The sequence below is a fragment of the Juglans regia genome, chromosome 11, assembly GCF_001411555.2.
Source record: "Juglans regia cultivar Chandler chromosome 11, Walnut 2.0, whole genome shotgun sequence".
NCBI lineage: Eukaryota > Viridiplantae > Streptophyta > Magnoliopsida > Fagales > Juglandaceae > Juglans > Juglans regia.
In genome coordinates this window covers 32,371,290-32,392,570 of record NC_049911.1, presented here as the reverse complement: position 1 = coordinate 32,392,570, position 21,281 = coordinate 32,371,290, and the positions used below count along the sequence as shown (strand labels likewise).

At 33.9% G+C, this 21,281-nt stretch overlaps 3 protein-coding genes across 4 annotated transcripts; all 3 read right to left on the bottom strand.

Moving 5' to 3' along the window:
- Nucleotides 1-4,294: 4,294 nt before the first annotated feature.
- On the bottom strand, nucleotides 4,295-8,532 carry LOC108998920. Of its 2 annotated transcripts, none has more exons than XM_018975692.2 (5): nucleotides 8,361-8,532; nucleotides 6,466-6,550; nucleotides 5,252-5,365; nucleotides 4,742-4,843; nucleotides 4,295-4,573 (listed from the first exon to the last, which is right to left on the bottom strand). In XM_018975692.2, the coding sequence occupies exons 1-5, from the start codon at nucleotides 8,456-8,458 to the stop codon at nucleotides 4,532-4,534; spliced, it is 441 nt and encodes a 146-aa protein (XP_018831237.1). In that variant the 5' UTR covers nucleotides 8,459-8,532; the 3' UTR covers nucleotides 4,295-4,531. The 2 variants fall into 2 exon arrangements, with proteins under 2 accessions (XP_018831237.1, XP_035538851.1); XM_035682958.1 differs by having other exon boundaries at nucleotides 5,252-5,355; nucleotides 6,392-6,550; nucleotides 8,361-8,517.
- A 6,182-nt stretch (nucleotides 8,533-14,714) lies between these two features.
- Nucleotides 14,715-15,659, bottom strand: LOC108998810. The gene has a single exon (XM_018975513.1). It carries the CDS (start codon nucleotides 15,657-15,659, stop codon nucleotides 14,715-14,717), a length of 945 nt encoding a protein of 314 aa, XP_018831058.1.
- Nucleotides 15,660-17,721: 2,062 nt separating this feature from the next.
- LOC108998784 (RING-H2 finger protein ATL56) lies at nucleotides 17,722-18,590 on the bottom strand. Its single transcript, XM_018975483.2, has one exon. The coding sequence runs from the start codon at nucleotides 18,443-18,445 to the stop codon at nucleotides 17,891-17,893; it is 555 nt and encodes a 184-aa protein (XP_018831028.1). The 5' UTR covers nucleotides 18,446-18,590; the 3' UTR covers nucleotides 17,722-17,890.
- Nucleotides 18,591-21,281: the final 2,691 nt, after the last annotated feature.

Genomic DNA, 21,281 nt, shown 5'->3' with positions numbered 1-21,281 from the left:
ATTGGGAAGAAATTGAGGAATGAGATTTATTCAACAAAAAACAATAATAAAAAAAGGAGATTGCAGTGTTTTGATCATTATCCATGTATTGATGATCTATGGTATGTATAGAGAGAATGTTTTCAATATTTTGAATTTTAAAAACATTAAAATGAAAGGGTTTTGACTTTTGATATCAAACTAAAATTTTAATTTCTTCATGAACCGTACTCATATATGATATAACCGGACAAAAAAAAAAAAAAAAAAAAACAGTGATCCGACGGCGTACAAATCTGAAAAAACGTGGAGGATTTTTAGTGGACCATCGTGGCAACCTGGACTTTAGATTTGATGGAAGCTGTCTAAAACTTTTTATAATTGAGTCACGTACAGCGACTAGAGACTGATCCAAACCGATGTTAAAGGAGGGGCCCACTCTGGGCAGCTACGTGGCCAGTAGCTTTATATGTGGGTCCCACTTTATCCACAAGATTTTCCACTAACGAGAACGAGGGCGGCAACCTTGTCTTAAATGTCTGCGGAGTTTGGTATTCCTATCTCTGCGTTTATCTGTAGGACCCACTCATCACGCAGATTAGATTTTTATTATTTTGTATATGTTTTTATATATAAATAAAAAAACTTTAGGATATCGCTAGTATTATTATTATTATTATTTTTTATTTATTTAATGTAATCATCAGTTAAGCGAATTTTTCTTATAACGCATTGAAATCTTATTAACTACAAAAATGATAAGTCAGTATTTCCTAATCCTCTAAAAGATTAATTTTCTATTTTATGTAAAAAAAAAATATATATTTATAATCATTTTAATAACTTTAATTATCCATAAATAATATAAAATATGAGTAGTGTTGGGATCTAACTTAATATAATTAAAACTTTTTACTATTTTAAAAGTGTTAAAGATTAAAGATGGGGGAGGAATATTCGAATAATAGGATTGATTAGTACTCCCAAAAACTTTTTTCTCACTTTTATGCGTCGCTCTTGTACGATTTTTATTTCATACCCAGGAATATTAATTATTATAATTTATTTATGATCGCCCTTTTTCGTCTTTTCGGCTTTTGGTTCAAAATTTTCGCATGCAGTTTCTTTGATTTGACGAGGCAGCTGACAATTATGACCCGATCATATTTATCTTAGCCTACGTTTTCTTCATAAATTAATCTTTCTATTTCTAGGTCATATATATCTAGGTCATATTTCTAGGTCATATATATAAGTTGAAATTTAGAGATAGAGTTGAGATGATTTATAAATTGAATAGTAAAATAAAATACTGTTAAAATATTATTTTTTAATATTATTATTATTTTAAAATTTTAAAAAAATTAAATTATTTATTATATTTTATGTGAAAATTTAAAAAAATTATAATAATGAAATGAAATGAGTTGGTGAGTTTTTAATCCAAATTGGGACTAATTAAATCTCGTTTGTTTTTATAAATGAGTTGAGATTAAAGTTAAAAATTAAATAAAATATTGTTAAAATATATTTTTTTAATATTATTTTTATTTTAGAATTTTAAAAAAATTGAGTTTTTTATTTTATTTTGTATAAAAATTTAAGAAAATTATAATGATTAGATGAGATAAATTGAGAAGAGTTGTAAAAATAAAAGAAACGTTAAAAGGAAATGTCAAAGGGTTAGAACGGCCAAACACGAAAGCTTTGATTAATATTTAATTCTGGATAAGCTTGATCAATCATCTTGTACTTATAAATTGTTATTAATTATCAACTTAATTTGTATATATTTACACACGTGACTTAACAGCTAAACGAAATGCATGCAGCTTTCTTCTCAATAAATAGGTCTTTATATATATATAAAAATAAGATGTATAAGTTCCGGCCAATTAATTGGCATTTACGTAATTATCTTCTGGCGTAAAATTAATATTTCTGCACATTAATTATTATCCCATATATATATTTTAATATTCTGGGTGGTTATAGATAGATATCTCACTCGAACAGTACTAGATCAGATGCTTATCCGGAACAAGAAAAGAAACAAAAAGCTCTTTCTTTGCGTACGTGCTTATCTATGGAGGGGATTAATTAAAACGTTGAAACTTGAAACAGTGCATTCGATTATATATATATATATAGCCATTAATTTCATGATAAGATCATGGGAGAGAGAGCAAGATTTTTTTCTCATGATCATATATATATGGATGTGATGCATGCATATATGTCGATACATGCAGCATGTATAGAGGGGACAGCTAGCACTAGGATACCAGGGCATCATAATTTTGAATTGGACCGACAGGGGGTATGTGTTACAATCTTAAAGGAGACAGCTAAAGATTAAACAAATGATACCAACTCCTCAAGCGGCATGCCTGCCGGCCCCCAACAGATCGAAACATAATACCCATGCATGTTCAAAAAAGTGTTGGTTAGGAGATTGCCATAACTACCTCTACCGACCTTAACCAAACATTTATCACGAGAAGGAAAAAGGTAAATCTTTTAACATCGAGCTAGGATCATGCATACATATATATATATATATATATATACGTGGCTCTAGTTTAGATCTATTTAATTGTTGTAGTCAAGCCGACATGCATTGGCCGGACAGATGCATGTGTGAAGTATGAATAGGTTTTCCCTGGCCGGCTCTTTCTTGGTAACTAGGGTTTTATTACCCATGAAGTCTACCATAAGTCTATATATATGTATTTTGTTGACTCTTTACAATTCCATGTGAAGGGCAACCCAGAATGTTAGGTAGATCTCTTCGATGTTTGTCCACGTGGCAGATCATTAAGGGATGGTCAACGTCCAAGGTGGATAAATGCCGGTAGATGCACCTCTACGCTCATGCCGGATTAGTCAGAGCTGCCTGCTTGAATTTGAATTCCCAGTTTTTTTTTTTTTAGTTCAAATGCTTGAGATCAAGTACCTAAAACGGTGGATTCTAAGGTCTAAACTTAGTTATCCTTTGAACATTTGAATCTTCTTTACTGAGATTCCTTGAACCTGCACGTATCAACAAACGTCGAAGTCTTCGGTCAATGTGCAAAAAAAAAATTAAATCATTGATTGACACGTCGTCACGAGAAAGGGTGACTTGTGGGCACACAATTGGCTGGTATTGGTCGTTGTCAAACAAAAGGGGCAAGAACCCACCGAGGATTTTCTCAGGTTTTGATACGATAAAATAAAGGAAGAGCAATTCCCAAATTAACGTACAACTTGGTTGGAGTACTGGTAATTGACCGTTTAATTCCAAGATGTCGATTTGAAGAGAAGACCGAAGACGGTGGTGAAAAAATCTGAGAGAATGTGCTTTTGAGAATGGTCTAATTCCTTTACATGAGCACTAACTTTTCTTTCCTTGTTGATTATAATACGTGATGTCTATCCATATCTTTGTGGGTTTTGATTGAGCAATGGCGCCCCTTTCTTGGAAGCTGCTTCCATTTGTTGACATACGGATTTAACAATGCACTTTCCTCCCAGTTTTTTTTTTTAATAATATATATATATAATAATTCTACTTATAATCGTGAAGTGCAAAAACACTATATAACACTTTAAAAAAAGAGTGAGATTCATTATTAAAAAATTAATTTTTTTCATGTGAGTCCTATGTTTTATTTATTTATTTATTTATTTCAAAGTGATTACGCGACAATTGTATAATTCACAATTTTTAAATATATTTTCTCATGCAAATATATATGTGTATATTCTTTTTTTTTTTTCCCTACAAATAGTACCAAGCTGAGCGGAATAGATTGATGGGAAATTATCACAATACAGAGCAACATGAAATGTATCCACTCCTAGTTGGCATTATCTATAATTGTTTGGGGTTTCTTTTGAATGGCTAGGTGTCTAACAAGGACTTCTTGATGCACACGTTATTTTCTCCTTTACCGTTTTGGTGGTGGGGGGAGACTCATGGAGAGGGGGACTTTCATTTGCGATTCTGGCATCTGTCCTTTATAGCCTGTCGGTTTGGGACCTTGATAGGACATCAACGAAACAAGGTCATTTACTTGGTTCCATACATATGAGGCAGTTGTAAGCAATCATCAAAGATGCCTAAAGTGATCAGCAAGTTTGTATGGATGAATACTAAGCTTAGGAATTCCGGATAATATACCATATTAGACTTTTCAGGATTCCAAACACATGCAGGGAACTACAATTTTAATTTGTAGGATTGACCCATCCACATGAATCACAAGCACAAAAAGAATAAAAAATCTCAAATTTTTACCAATTTTTACCTATTGGTAATCAATGTTCAACATTAAACAATGTTCAACAAATTGTGATTGATCAGTGCTGGCAGAAAGAGTTTTTACATATTAGAATCTGATTAAACTGTGCTGGCAGAAAGAATTTTTACAATGTATGTAACGAGTATCAATTCAAATAAAAAGGTACAAGATTTGTGGACAGAAGCAACATTATTTGAAAGATCTAACAGGTTCGGTTTCAAAGAACGATCCAAGAAGAATCTGCAATTTCTCAATCTTTACCCGCATCACACAAAAAAACTGACAATGGTGCTCCAGTATTCAGCCAACTGAAAGTGAAAAGCATTCATCGCATGTGTGGTAACTCAAAAGATACAGTCAATTGGAGGAACTAGTTATCAATTAACCAAATTCAAAACATTCCATGTCAGTGTGTGTGTGTGAGAGAGAGAGAGACCATGTACATGTGCACACACGGGGAGCAATAGTAAGTTTACCTGTGCCAAAATACTTTTTCCGGTTTGACCTTCGATTACCAAACCTGCTGTGAGACCAATCATTGCCCATGCTCCATTAATGGCTTCAATTTGACGTCTTCTCTGTAATCACAACATAGTTCCAGCCAGACCGATAAGTAACTTGATTATGATCTATTTTATGGCATCATTGATTGATCCAATCTATCTTGCATTAGGGAGAAAAGAAAAGAACAGAAATTAACAAACTTAGCCCTCTTTTCTTTTGAGAAGTAACTCGTTCCTCTTTTCTTACCAAGAAAATTTAAGCTAAAGGGTGAAGCATATAACATATAGGAAACAATCTAGTGCAAAATCCATGCCCTACATAACACATTAAAGTTTCCTGCTGACAGTTAATGCAAAGATTGATATCACCACGAAAGATCTACAAATTCAGCTAATATTTATCCCGACCAGAAGATTGTGGTAGAATAGAGTGAGTGCACTGGAACAAGTCAATGTTTTCACCAAACGTGGGATTTCCTTCACCTTGAATTTCTCTTTTGCATTAATTTCTTTCATTTGTTTGGCAGCCAACCGCTTGGCTTCCAAAGGATCAACCATGATCACTTCCTTATTTGAGCCTCCCCTCGCTGAAGACACCTATGCATTTATTTAGTTTGGTTAGGGTACATCCAATAAGGACAATAAGCGATCAGAAGATTATTTTATTGGTATGGCTGCTAGTTTGCTATTTTACACAAATGGAAATTCAATAAACAAAACATTTTCGTCACACAGTGCAACTTGGTCAAGCAACAAAGTGAGTTAAAGGAAAAGGAAGCGTGCGAGAGAAAAAGAAAAATAACTGTGAATTCCTACTTCATTGAATCTCAATGTCTAAGATTGTAACATAATTTTCTACCTATAAATAAAAGATTGTAATATAAGCTTCTACGGAATAGTAAACTTTTCACCCTCAAACTATCAGGGTTTTGCACTTTGTACTATAAACTACCAAAGTGGCGCATCACATCTGCCAACTACAGAAAACTTACACTTTGCGTTCTCATTCAATTCTAACTGCTAAGGACAGCTGGGTGATGTGGCACAATCATGACAGTCAAATTTTAATCGAGGATAACACATCGGTTTTTGGTAGTTTGAGGGTTCAGTGTGTCATTTTGATAGTTTGTAGCACAAAGTGTACAACTCATGGTATTTTGACGGTGCAAAGTGTCTTTACCCCAAAATTTCTACATATGAGATAATGAGAAACTTGAACAAAAGTATGAAATCCTGGTTCTCAGACGGACACACAATCACGAAACAAGAAAGAAGTCAATTTATTGATGACCATGCTTGCATCTCCCAAAAATTTGAACAAAAATATTAATAACTTCAGACTAGATAAAGAACTAAATGCATTGATGTAAAAAGGGAAAACATAAAAAGAAAGATGCCAATTTGCCACTATTACTGCAAAAGGTAGATTATATAAATTAAATAGACCATACTATACTTACCATACATCATGTCTATACCTATTAGTGCCTAAATTCGCTTGATGATGGCTCCAGTTTTAAGTATGACCATTAATCAAGCAGTTAAAACTGAATCATCTAACACGCAAGTAGAGTCTAAACATTTTGCTCCCACAAGGCACTAATTATATCACGAATAACATACCTACAAAACCTGTGATCATATTCAAACCAAATATTTCGTCAGTATACATGTGGAAGCCTTGGATTAATGCATACATTAGGATTAGCCAAGATTCGAAATGCTTGTCCTCTGGTTCTGTTGATGGCCATGCTTGTCTCTTGGTCTCTTCTCCATCCCCAACTGAGAATAATGGAAACAAATAAAACAAATAGGTAAGGAAATGCTCAGGCTATATCCCTCTGAACTCTAATCAGTTGAGATGGTAAAATATGAACCGAGAAACCTGACTTGAGTTTTAGGGACAGATTCCTTTTCAAAGGCTGACATCGACCATTTGACTATATAGACAATGAATCCCTCAACCAGTTTTATGTTCTTATTCTAAGCTCATTTATACCCTTTTTTTCCTTTTTGGATTCTCATATTTCAAATTTGAAAAGCACAGTTCTCTTCCAAGCCACATTTCAACAAGCCATGAGTAAGCCATTGCATGAAATATCAAAATATTTTTTCCTGAAACTGTACCTCATTGATAACTTAATAAGTAGAGAATTCTGTTATTCCACCAAGAGAAACAAAATGGGGCCTTATGATGCTTACAGCTAATAAAGAAGGCCATGACCTTGAAAAGCATGAGTTACCTGAGTCAATGGTGCATAACCACATATGCAAACAAAAATGCCCATCCTTAGACTTTGAATATTCTTTCAAGAGTTTTATCATGAAATTGCCATGTAATTCGTTTTGCTTAATATCATAGTGAAGCTAACTACAAAATCTTGTACAATTTTTCAAACTATGTTTCAATGAGCCACCAGCCAGGAATAAAAAAAAATGGCCATTTGGGTGGGGAAAGAAATAATTGTTTCCAGCTCTACTCCCTCCTTGCTTTACTTTATAAAGAAGAGCCCATATCATATGTTTTGTTAATTAGCATGATTTTACCCATATCTCCTTCCAAAGAAACCCAAAATTTCTGAGGTGACACAAAGACCAACAAAAAAGAAAATTACAATAAGCAACTTCCCGTATCAGTGTCCAAATTCTCACTCATTCACCATGTTTCACTCCCCCCATATTGACAAGATTTTCTAAAAGCAACTTCCAGTATCTAACGACATTGAAATTTCACTCATTCGTCATCTGCATATGGTTGACTACCCTATTAACAGATTTTTTATCAATAATGACCATGAGAGAAATAATATGTGCACTATTTGTATGTTTTGTGATACCGATATCAATGCATCATTACAATCTGAATCTCAATATTTTTGGCCCGTACATTAGAGGTATACCAGACCATTCCAAGTTTTATTCTCTTTCCCAACATATTGTCAGCAGTCAGCGCCAACAAGAACTCAATCCATGCTATGCCATATTAGAAATTCAGATACCTGGTTACCAACAAAAGTAGAAAAATAAAAGGAAACGAAAATGGAAAGAACCAAATTTTCTCACTTTAAATGCCACAATAGTGTGCATTCCTCGACTCCCTCTGGTGCCAAAAAAATCTTGAATAACCAAATATAGGTTTTCTCAAAGTCAAAATCAAAGCAACGCCCACTTCTCCATGTGCTCTGATACGTGGATGGATTCCATTTTTCCAAATTTTTAAATTTTTCTTGGCCTTCGTCCATTTTAGAAATAAACAGAGCAGCCCATCTATTGAGACGAGAGTATGCGAATTTGAGGGACAGATATTGAGACGAAAGTATCTATTAATATATGCACTTTGCTTAGCAACCAAATATAGGGGGTAGAGAAAATTTCAAGAAATCAACAAAGAAATGGCATAATTAAAGTAACTGGAAAGCTGGATGTCCAAGATTGAAGAGTCAAATAAATTTTAAATATACTAAACAATGTTTTCTACCCTCAATATCTTTCCCAGGAAACAAACGAATAGTAGAGAAAAAACAAGGAGAAAAAGAAAAGAAATCCGGGTATTCGAGCAAAGTGGGTATGTGAGATTGAGGGTTGGACTTACTTATAAGGAGTTGCAGAGTGGCGGTGGTTAGAGAGGAACGAGTGTTGTGAGTGGAAAATGAAGCCTCCATCGACGAGTGGTAGAGATGCGGACGCCATCTACAGTCTAAAACGCTTCCTTACGTGCTCGTTGCTTTATGTTCATTTTGTGCTTTTATTTCGACTGTTTTTGGTCCATGTCCTTTTTTTTTGCACGTATTTTTTTCTATCGATAGTGGTAATTGAAGTTATTTATCCTCGTTAGAATCGGATCTGTTAAATGAAATCTCGAGAAGCGCTTGAGATCACAGATCTGAGCGAGTATTTTAAACTGCAAATTAGGATTAAATAGTACGTGCGCCACCCTAGAAAACTGACATAAATAATGGGCATGGCCATAATTATTTAGAAAAATGTTAAGTAACGTTTCTAAATAAACTTAATTTTATATTTAAATTTTTTTAAAATTATAATAATATTTTTATTAAAATGACATTTTTTTTATTTAATAAAAGACTTGAATATGCAGTCTCTATTTAAAGACTATAAATAAAATTTCTCAATTATTTATTCACAATCACAAAAATATGTTTGACAAATTTAAATCTAAAAACTAATATGATTTTATATAATTATTTATATTTAAATTCTGTTTAAAATTATATTAGGAGGGTTAGAAAATGTTTAAATAGCCTTAAAATCATTTAAATAATAAAATTAAGTTGTTTAATTTACCCATATTAAAGTACTTTTAAATACAAAAAAGCTAAAAATTCAGTTTCAAGAAGAATATTAATTGAAAGCCACTTTGGAGCGGTCTGATTATTTTTACCAGAGAAGCAACCCTCCTATTATGAGTTGCCATGTCAGATTCATACCAAATAGAGAATAGATGCACTCACATTGAATCACAAACCTAGGTAACCAGAACCCCTCCCTTCTATCTCGATTTGATTCCAAACTCAGCTCCTCTATACACAATAGCCCTATGCAGGCGCCTTGCAGTCGGTCAGGCCACGTCACCTAAAAGAAAAAACATTATTCAAGAGGTCTGCACAAGGGATCGTTCCAGAACTTCGACGACGACTGCAAGTTGCTTGGAAGTCTGCTTAACGATGTCTTGCAGCGCGAGGTAGGAGGCAAATTCATGGAGAAAGTTGAGAGGAACCGTACTCTCACTCAGGTCCTCTGCTTTGGCCCATTATCCTGTATTTGCTTTTATCTACAGTCGCTCCTCTAGTTCTGTAAATCTTATTGCTTGTAACGTCGTTTTTTCTTCTTGGATTTTTCTGAGTTTCTGCTTAGTTGTTGAGAAAACAGAGGAAAATAAATAAAGCAAAGCAGGAAATGGATTTCACACTTTTTATGATGTTTTGGCGTCAAAAGAAAAAAAATATAAAATCTCCACTGAAACAGTTGTACTAAGCTCAATAGTATTGTTGTGGAATTTTTATTTGTAGAATAATTCTTTGGTTTTCAAATCGGTGTTTTTTTTTCACTTACTTTCCTCACATTTTCTTAGAAAACCAAAAATTGAGGATTAAATTCAAAAACCAAAAATACAGAAAATAAGAAGAAAAAATAGAGGGAAGAAGAAAGTGAAGCATATGAGAGGAACCGGGTGAGTTCACGCTTGTAAATGAGCTGCTGCAAGCAGACACATTGAAACCGACTCACTTTTTCAGACTAATTCTTCAGTCTCTCTAGTCTTCCTCCCTTCATCTTCCCCACGAAATCAACGACCTGTACAGCTTTGCCTACCCCTCTTCTTCCCCACATGAGGACCCGTACGTCTCACCCCTCTCACTCATTCAATATGGAAGTTGGAGGCCAATATTTAATTTTCCCACCTCCCTCCCTGGTTCCTGCACTCTTTTTTACATCTTACATTTCTTTTTCTTTTGAAGTATGAAGTTTGCTGCAATCCTCTGCAATTTGACGGCGAACTCAAGATTTAAGCAAAGTGCGGCGTAGTTTTGATTTTTATACAAAATGGTGCGTTTTTTTTTTTTCCACGTAAGCAGCCATTTGCAAGCCGTTTGCCCTATATGACTGTATTCAACATTTTACTTCCAAACTCACCATCGCACACCGACGTGGCTTTTTTTTTCAAGCATTGTGCATCATCGTTGTTTTTTCCTCTTCCCATTCGAATTTCGCATGCATCCCGCAAAAGCCACAATGACATCCAGCATCTGGTTCATTCTCTACTCTTCCGTTATTACTTCATCCATCCTCTGTCTCTTATGTTCAAAATATCCATACTATCGATCTTTTTATTGCACCGTTTTACATCCCGATTTTTGCAAAGGCGTTGGGGCATCTTCATGTATAGTAGTACTATGGATACCTTTAGCTTATTTTTTTTCATAAATGTAAGAAAGGGGGGTGAGAGAGGGGCTTGAGCTTGCTTTGGCGAGGAGAGGCACTGCAATTGTTGAAATTCACCAACTGGGTCTTTGTTTTCTTTTTGGGTATCGCTTTCTTGTACTTCTACGAAAACCCATTGGCTGAAGATTCTTCCAAATCCATATACGATTTTACAGTCAAGGTACTGGGTTTTGTTTGTTTCTTTCATCTTTGTTAATCTCTTTTTGGAATCTCAAAAACTGAAGAAAATAGAAGGAATCGGATGAAGTATTATTGGAAGGCTGTTATTTGTAGGTTATTAGCCCAACCGGTCCTAAGTTTTTCTCATATTAATTTGATGTTTTTTTTCAAAGATACTGCCACGTCCACCGAGAAAGCCCATAATGCAGTTTGCACTTATTTTTATTATTTATTTTTAAATAATTTTTAAATCATTTTAAAAATTAAAAAAAAATACAAACTTACTAAAAAATACTTCTTTAAGTAAAAAACAATATAATTACTTAGAAACTCTCCGTACACATCTCCGGTGGATTTATCATTTTCCTTTAGCTATTATATAATTACAATTTTGTCTTTATCTTGTACATAATTGTATTATTATTTCACTTATGCATAGTTGAACTTACTGAAAATTATATTAGATTACTTTTGTTGCTTTTTTATTATAAAACTTGATTTCTATCAATAATATAATCATAATCTTTAAAAAATTAAATGACCTTTTATATCATTTATATCTCAAAAAATACTTTTTAAATTTATTTTCAAATAAATATAATATTTTGAAAGTATTTTAGACATATGATTCACAAATAATAAATAATTTTTTAATAGTAGTCCATGTTACTTAAGCTCAGCAATTATAAGCCTTAAGTTAAAAATTAAATTATCTGCCATAATCTCAAACATGTACTTACTTTACAATAAAAATAATTTTATAATATGACATATTATATAAAATTAAGTTAGTTTGTAAATTTATTTTTAACTAAAGTATTTATGTTATCACACGGAAGATTTTTGGGCCTTTGGTTCGAGGAGGAAAAAAAAAAAAGCAGAGAGAGAGAGAGAGAGAGAGAGAGAGGAGTTTTTGTGGGTGGCAGCTCGGGTCTCCATCAATTGCGTAAATTTTTCATGTAAAATGCAAACCAAGTTATAACAACATGCACCCGTCAATATGATATGGCAGGTTAGACCAATTATAGCACTTAAGAGCATTTTTATTGAATTAGTTAAAAGTTAAATTCAATGAGAATTTAGTTATTAGGTCATAAAATCCCTCACATTGAATTAGTAATATTCTAAATATAGCTACAGTAAACTCTAAACTAATTTCTAAATTTAGAACACACTATTCATTCATCAAATTCCTTTTATATTATTTCTTTATCTCTCCTTTTAATATCAATTATTTATCTCTCTATTTTAAATGACAATTGAAAAAATATAATTAGAATACAATTACTAATTAATATATAATATTATGAATAGTAAAATAAAATAAAATAAAATAAATTCATAATTAAAAAAATTTAAAAATTTTCAAAATTATTAATTACTCATTACTATATAATGAATAAATGGATAATCCAATTTGGAGATTTGATGTGAATAGTCAAAGTTAAATTAATCTTATATTATTTATATTGTCATATAATGAAAAAATGACTATTCCAATGTAGAAATTTATGTGAATGTAATAGCTAAATGCTAAATTCATCTTGTATTCATAAAAAATGTACTTTAATTTAGTTAATCCAATGAGAGTGCTCTAATTAGAGCTTTTTTAATGGATTAGTTAAAGTTAAAGGATATTTTTAATGAATATAAGAAAATTTTAACTTTTAACTATTTCATTCACATAAGTCTTCACATTAAAATAATTATTTTTTCATTATATAATAATAAAATAATATAAGATGAATTTGATTTTGTTTATTCACATTAGATCTTCACATTAGATTATCTATTTATTTATTATATAGTAATGAGTAATTAATAATTAAAAAATATTTAATTATTATTATTAATTTGTTATATTATATTATATTTTACTATTTTATCAATTATATGTTAATTAATAATGATATTCTAATTAAAATATGGATTAAAAAAATTATATTCTATCTGCTAGCCCAACCATCAAACCTGGATTGACCCAACCACCTAGCCCCCCAGCACATGAACCCAGCTAGCACATGAAGATGGACGTTGATAGAAAGAAATGGAAATATAAATAATTGAAAAAAAATATATTTAATGTATTAATAGAAACCTTTAAATTTGAAATTTTTTTTGAAAGTCATTGTAGCTGGCTAATCCATTGTGAGCATATTTTGTTCTTTAATAGCTAAATACTCAATAGATTTAGATTTTAGCTAATCCATCGAGTATTTAACTATTAGATGACTACAATGGATTAGAAAAATTTCAAATAATTAGAATTTAGATACATTTACTTTTAAAAGAATTTTCAAATTTGAAGATTACTCTATATACACAAAATATATATTTTATCAATTATTTATCTACATTTCTTTATATCACATATTTTATCACAATGGCTGGTTCATGTGCATGAGTTCACGTGTTGGGGGGTTGGGTTCATGCATTGATATATTAATTTGAGTTAGTGATATATTAATTTAATTATTTTGATTACTAATTAATATATAATAAGTATAATAGTAAAATATGATAAAATAAAATAAATTAATAACAAATATTAAATAATTTTGAAATTATTAATTATTATATAATAAATAAATAGATAATCTAATGTGGAGATCTGATGTGAATAGTTAAAATTAAATTTATTTTATATTATTTTATTATTATATAATAAAAAAATAATTATTCTAATGTATAGATTTATGTGAATAAAATAACTAAAAATCAAATTTTTTATATTTATAAAAAATATTTTTTAACTTTGACTAATATATTGAAGATGCTATTTTTCTCTTCTCTTTTTGGTGCTTTTTTTAGATATTTTAGAACATGTTGGCAAAGGAAGCTTCACGTGGGCTCCGGACCTCCGCCTCTCCGGTCGCAAAGCATTTTCCAATTCGTGAAAAAAAAACAAATCCCACCTTTACCCATCAATAAAAGCCTTTTACCCCATGAGATTAATTCAGTTTTCTCATCAATAAAAGCAATTTTTCTTTTTATTTTTATTTTAAAAAAAAAGTGTCACTCCCTATTTTTTTGACATATGTTAAGTATCTTTCCATTTAAATTGTTAATATAAGGCTCCGTACAAAGGATATAATTTCTCTTTATTTTTTTTCTTTTGTTGCTAACTATGTTTTTGAATACTTTTCAAATTAGTTAAGATTTGCAATATATATATATATGTGTAAAGTAGTTGAAAGTTTTTATCCTCGAAGTTAAGAATACAGCTAGTCTAATACATGCAAATGAAAGGACATTCTATTTTTATAATCTGCCAAAATAGGAAAAGTACATTCGAGGCTTCACATGGCAAGCCAAGAAACTTTATTTTGTAAAAATATGTTACGAATATAGAGATTCCATGTATATAAAAAATCCATTCAGTTTTAAATATGCAAGTATAAAAAATTAATTATAAAGATGATTATATATATAGATGAATTCTATACATTAATTATTATTCATTCTCATATTCTACATCTGTAATTTTTTTATTTTTATAAGATGTGAAAATATTTTTCATAAAATACGAAGATATTCTTTTATAAGATACCGATGAAAAGAATTTTTTTACATGTATATCATACTCCAGACGGAAAACAGGCGACATTGTTTGCTTAAATTCGACGCAAAAGGTTTTGCGTAAATAAACGACAATGAATGACAAATTGTTGCATTCGTTAAAATTTAAAAGGAAGGTTTACAAGAATACAAAATATTTCATCTCAATTCAATACACAATTATTACAAACAATCTTTTTTATTTTTTCATTAGCACAAAACAAATGAAAATGATGGGATTTTTCTTTTTTATTTTTAAAGAAACAAACTAAATTGTTATACTCTCATCTTCGCCCCTAACTACGTGTCGTTTTCTACACTCGAAGTAAAAAACGGTGGTAACCACGAAACTCCAGAGCACCACTATCCCGTACAAAACAATCATCCCCAATTTATCTTTGATTCCCGTCGATATGCTCATCGCCATCGTCGATGTCTCCAATGACGGATCCTGGCCGTCCGTTATCCTCTCAAGATCCCCCGCGATCGTACCCGATACCAGCACGAACACACCCGACAGCACCCACCCGGATAACCTCCTGCCGGCCATCAGACCCGACCCAACGCGAAACGCCTCCCACCCGAATTCCTCCTCCACGATGGACACCACGAGGCCAAGGCTCAGAACCGCCATCAAGTAAATCTCGAAAACCGAACCAATTACAAGTACAAACAATTCGGATCCGGGAGACCCTGACAGAGCCGCGAATGTGCGGGGAACCTGATCGTACAAGAGCGAGATGGCGTAGATGAGGATGGTGGTGATCAAGGGCCGTCTCCATGTGAGCTTAACGGCGGTGAGCGCGGACAGGAGGCTGGAGCGCTTGGCGTGGCAGGCGGAGGCTGTAGAACTTACGGCCGTTATGGCGGTGAAGAGAGAGAGGAAATAGGTGGGGAGGAAGAAGACGGCCTTAACCCTGAGGATGGAGAGGGCATCGGCGCGCGATTCCTTCCAGACGTGGCGGGACTCGAAGCGGGTGGAGGAGAGGAAGGCGACGGCCTCGAGATGGTAGACGCGGGATTTGATGGGCTGGACGTAGAGGGAGAGGGAGAAAAGGAGAAAAGAGAGGGGGAGGGTGGAGAGGGCAAAGATGGAAAGGAAAAGCTGTTTGTTTCGGAAGAAAATCTTGAGGGAAATGAGGAGGGTGGAGAGGGGAGGAGGGAAACAGCGGGGGCTGGGGTTTTGGAAGAGAACATCGTCCCTTTCCAACATAGTTTCCGTTTCCTCGGCACTCGTATGCGAGTCACAGGCTGACCAAGGTCATGGTCATTCCGAGTTTTTGATGGGTTGGAGCCGGCTGCGTATGTCGTCTTTCCCGAAAATTAAATGCCCGATAAAGGTCGGATTTTATTTTATTTTTTTCCTTTATTTTAACAATACCGCTACATACGCCTGTGCGGTGTCATGTATCAGGTCGTGTTCATGTATGGTAAATTTTGATGGCGTGAGACTGTAGTTGCGACTTCAATAGAGAAATATGATAAAATTATGTGATTAAAACATAACTACTTTCCTTTTTTTTTTTTTTCTTTGAAAAAAAAAAAACTGTTTGTAAACCATGATTGATTCCACAATAATTTGTGAAATACAATTGAAAATTTGATAACCAAATACAATTGGGTAGTGGATCAGCATAAACCATAATTCATTCTCAAAACCATGTTTGAGTGAAACGCATAAAACAGACGACTAATAGAACAAGAGGAGTAACTATCAAAAGGCCGTCCTGATGCGGCAGGGCTTCAAAATTTCAAATACAAAACACGCTTCCTGCCAAAAGCAGTACCCCCCACTTCAGATTCCTTTTCCATCATAGCATCAAACTCAATCACTCAGTAGACAAATAGGCTCAAAAGTAAACTAAAGTATCCTCAAACTCATCAAAATTGTCATGTGTTGGAAAAATCACCCTAAATTTATCTGCATATTTCCAATTGACAAGCTTCTCTCCAGCTAGAATTCAAAATCCTCGCAAACTCCCAATGAAACATTTCACAACTCCTAAACAACAACAAAGATTTCTTACAAGAATCCCACATTGAGCTCTAATCACCAAAACAACAACAACAAAGAAAATATATACGGCAGACTAGAGTTCTTTCAGTGGACCGCTGGAGCAAGCAATGAACCATACTTCTCCATACAGGTATGTTTTGCAAAGTTTCTTAGGAGTATTAACTCTCATTGTGGACGAGCTCCACGCCAACTTAAATAGGATAGATACCTTATAGAAGACCCCCTTGATCTCATGGAGAATTATGATGATTGATATTTTCATCGTTCCTTTTTATAAACACAGTTGATTCGAGTCAAATATTCAAATACGCAGTTGAAAATGCCAAAAATAAGATCACAATAACCTAATAATAAGCTTCTCAGCTTTCACGTTTCAACCGATAAAATTCTCAAGTTAAAAGTTTCCTTATTTGAAGCAAATTAACCCCACCTTCGAAATCACCATATGTTGCCATGCACAAGATCTACTGGGCAACTAACTATGTCAATCAAATCTAACCATCATACTCTTATGGAACACCCGATAAACTCGACCAATCAGTTCCTTGCAAAACCTCAAGCAAAGACCCAAATCACTTTGTTCACAAAAGCAAGAAAAAAAAGGTAAAAGGCCAACAGAGAACTTAATATCTTGATTTCGTGGAAGCTTACCAAGGCAGAATCTTGAATGCACAACCCCCACCTGTCTATTTATTCTTTCACCTCACGAATTCTCGCATATATAGTCATTTTTCCTCCATATATATCACCCCACAACTTCCATAAAGTTAGCTTGGCAAAAGAGGAGAATTTTCCTTGTTCTCTTTTCTTTTGTTTCCTCCAATATTTCCAAACGCGACGTTTAAAGATTAAACCATTAACCCCCATTTGAATCTTGGTAAGGAGGATATAGGAAAAAAATGTAACTTGCTTAAGAAAGGAACCTGACTTACTAACCCATAAAACAAACTGCTTTCACCTATGTCTTTTCCTCGTGCTTTCCGAGATCCAAATGGAACTTCAAGGGTTCTAATGAAGAGCACCCAAGTTTTCCAACTTCAGTCTTCCGTATGCGTAATGAGAACATATGGTATGAATTAGTAATATCTACCACTCTTTATCTTCTTCGCCTTTTCCCATTCATCCTCATCAATTTTTCTTGACTAGGCCAATTAGATGTAAAAACATTTAGACTAGAATTACAAATGAAAGGAATGCTAAAAAAATGAAAATCTATCAATAAGAACTTAACTTTATGCTCGCAATTTACAATTTCCTCTGCAAACAAACAAAACCCACGGTAGGAAAACCTTAAGAAAAGCAAATAGAAGTCCAAACAGACATACCAACAAATTATATCTGAAACTATACATCAACGGAAAAACAGAAAGAGGGAACAAAAATTACATGTGGTACAAAATTTCAAAAGATTCCAGAACTTACAATAATTACAAGCCTACCAAACCCCCCCACAACTGCTTATCCTCATCTTCCTCCTCCAAACCCATCATAAAGCCCTTCGTTCCCGCATTTGATCGAACACGTGCCCGGCAAATTGGACAGGCGGCGACCTTGACGAGCCAAGAGTCCACGCACCTCATGTGGAACACGTGACCGCACGCGACGAGTTTCCTGCAGCACTGGCCGTCCCTGAAGGAGTCAAGGCATACCACGCAATCTTCTTCTTCTACAAAGGCGCCGTTCTTGGGTGCGTGCCGCTTGAATCTGAAGTGGGGGAGGGTGCTGAGGTCTCTGGGGGGAAGGCCAGAGGAGGGGGTGGAGGGAAAAGAATATCGGCGGTGACGGAGGCGGTGGGAAGAGAGGGAGAGGTGGAGGAGGAGCAAGGCGGCGGAGGCGAGGCCGAGGAAGAGGAAGAAGAGGGAGGTGAGGAGGGTCATGATAATGGCCTTAAGGAGGAGGGAGAGGAGCTTTGGGTTTGGTTTATATGGGGATGGTTGTGGGGGTGGTGGCGGTGTTCGGTCGTGGTGGTGGTGAGGAGGCATGGGGACGGACTGGGGGATTCTCGCGCTCGGATTGTTAGAGATCAAAGGGATTTTTTTGTGAGGAACGTCGAAGAGGGCAGGGGTGTTTCAGAAAGTTATACAGACTCCAGAAAGACACGGAGATGGCCCTAAAAAGGAGAATGATATCATGGGGGATGCGTACCTCAAGGGCAAAAAGGAAAAGGAAAAATACGAGGCTTCTTCTCCGTGAGTCCGTGAATGGCAAGCTCGTCTGCTCGTGGGCCAAGATTTCATGAGACCAAAACCGATCTCCTAACACACAGACACACACACACACAAAAAGAGTCATGTTCGAATTTCACATGTAAGGTGGGCCGAATTGCTTTGATTAGCCTGAAGCGTGTATTGCTTGGTGAGTTACGTCTGGGCTAAAGATCTTTAACAAACGAAGCTTATTGTGGGCCAGTCCTTCTCAATAACTCCACCTTAGCCTAGTCGGTTGGTAAGTACTAAGCTAGCCCTTCTCAACAAGCTAATAGATATTTTTTGATCAATCAGATGGATTTTCTAACCTCTTGGCTAAAGAGTAAGGCCTGATCTCCTAGGCATATGTAGTTTGAACACATCACCTTGGTATCGGAAGTCTCGGGTTGTGTTTGGAAGATAACCTAATTAAATTCATCTCAAATTAATTATTGACGAGATTTATTATTTTTTTAATCTTTTATAAAAAATTTAAACTCATCTCAACCTTAAAAACAATTAAACTCATTTCAATGAGATCCACAAAATATTACTATTCACAACTCAACCCAACATCCAAATACAACCTCAGGAAATTAATTGCTTTTCAAAACTGAGCGGGCCATGCTTGAAAGAAATAATTAAGTTCCATTAGGGCTGCTTATTTCAATTAGAAATGATATTTATAATTATAAAATACACAAATGTCACATATTTTTTTTTTCAAAAAAGTGAATATATATGAGACACATATGAAAAAATTAATTTTTTTAATAAGAAATGATATTCGCATTCATAGAGTGCGCAAGTGCTGCACAATTTTTTTTAGAAAAGTGAGTAAATGTAGGATTCATATGAAGAAATTAATTTTTTAATAATAGATCTTACTATTTTTCGAAATGAATGCATAGCGTTCGTTTGCACAACGCATGACTGTATCTAGTATTACTTTATTTCAATACTATCTATATATAACTACATCATCCCTACAAATCACAGATTATATGAACATCCCAAATAAATAGAAGGATTAATGACAGAAATTAGAATTTAGAACTCAGAACTCATGCTATTTTTTGGAAAAATTTTCTTTTTTGGCAAAGAAATTGAGCATGATTAAGCATGACTTGGAAAGAGATCCAAGCCTCATTATTGAGCAATCTAAACAATAAAAGGCCTACTCATTATATCTCTTCCACAGCTGGACCAGTTCAGGCCATAAAGGCGTATGTTCCTCATCAAATCTCCTATATAATGGTAATACCATTAGTATATTTGTATACCTCAAATCATATCTCATATTTCTTTATACTTTAGTACTAAAAACTTGTCTTTGGATGTCGTATTCAAACAAGTGTGTGTTTAGTATCTCGTACCTCAATCTCATATATCTTGTCTCATACCTCAACCTCATGCGATTAGTTGTTAAAATGACTGTGTAAAGAATATTCCATATTTCACACTAAATGAATAATATTTATTTTATGTTTTACTACTTACAAGTTGTCGGATAAATATATCACTTACTAGGTTAGGTTTGGATGCTGTATTGAGATGAAATGAATTGAGATAAAAATTAAAAATTAAATAAAATATTGTTAGAATATTCTTTTTTAATATTATTATTGTTTTAAAATTTAAAAAAATTGAATTATTTATTAAATTTTGTATAAAAATTTAAAAAATTTGTAATAATTAAATGAGATAAATTAAGATCAACTCTGAATTCAAATCAGTCGTTACATTTATAAAAAAATATTGTAAATAAATAATTTTTGTATGTAAAAATGGATTTCAAATTAGCCTATTATAACATGACACCATCTTGATTTCGCAAATCCCCAAGCCGTCTACATAAATTTTGTCTAACGAAGGGTCTCAAAGCCATCGAGCAGCAATCCCAGACATCTGTCAATGCATGCAACGACTGAGGAAATGCAAGAAAGTGAGAGGGCTGTTGTAGGGTATAATAATACATACGTGAAAACTCTGTTCTTTAGAACACACACTTTTTTTTCCCCCCCTTATATTTAAGACCAAGGCACCATAAAACGGGTTAGGTGCCACGAATTAAAACAGACAGCGGCGTGCAACCGTTCCCGTGACGTTCTTAACATCTGTCATCAGCCATTAATGTTTTAGTCCCTCGATACGCACCCGCCAGCAAATATTTACAGATGAGATGATGATTTGCCTTCCATGGTAATTCCTGCTCAACCTTCAAATTCATTTAAGCAGTTTGAAAGAAAATGAAAGAGCAACCTTTGCTGTTAGTGTTCAATTCGATTTTGAATTCTCTGCTGCCATTTATTATGATACACAGATCTGAGATCACACCTTCTAAATAGAGGATACAACTACTTTCTGTCATTATTGATGATGAGTATATACAACTTACCTTTAAATCTCCCCTGCTTTCTGCGAAAGAAGGAAAGGAACTATAAAGCTCCCAACTTTAGATTCAAAACCATTAAATAGTGAGTTGTTGTATAGAGTGTTGTTCAGGATATACTCGAGTACATGAAATTTCAAAATAGTGGGTGGTCCTGAAAAGTCTGTGTGTGGAATTACTTACAAGCATCTAATGATAGGAAAATGTTATCAGATCATTACCCATTTTCCATGCCTACAA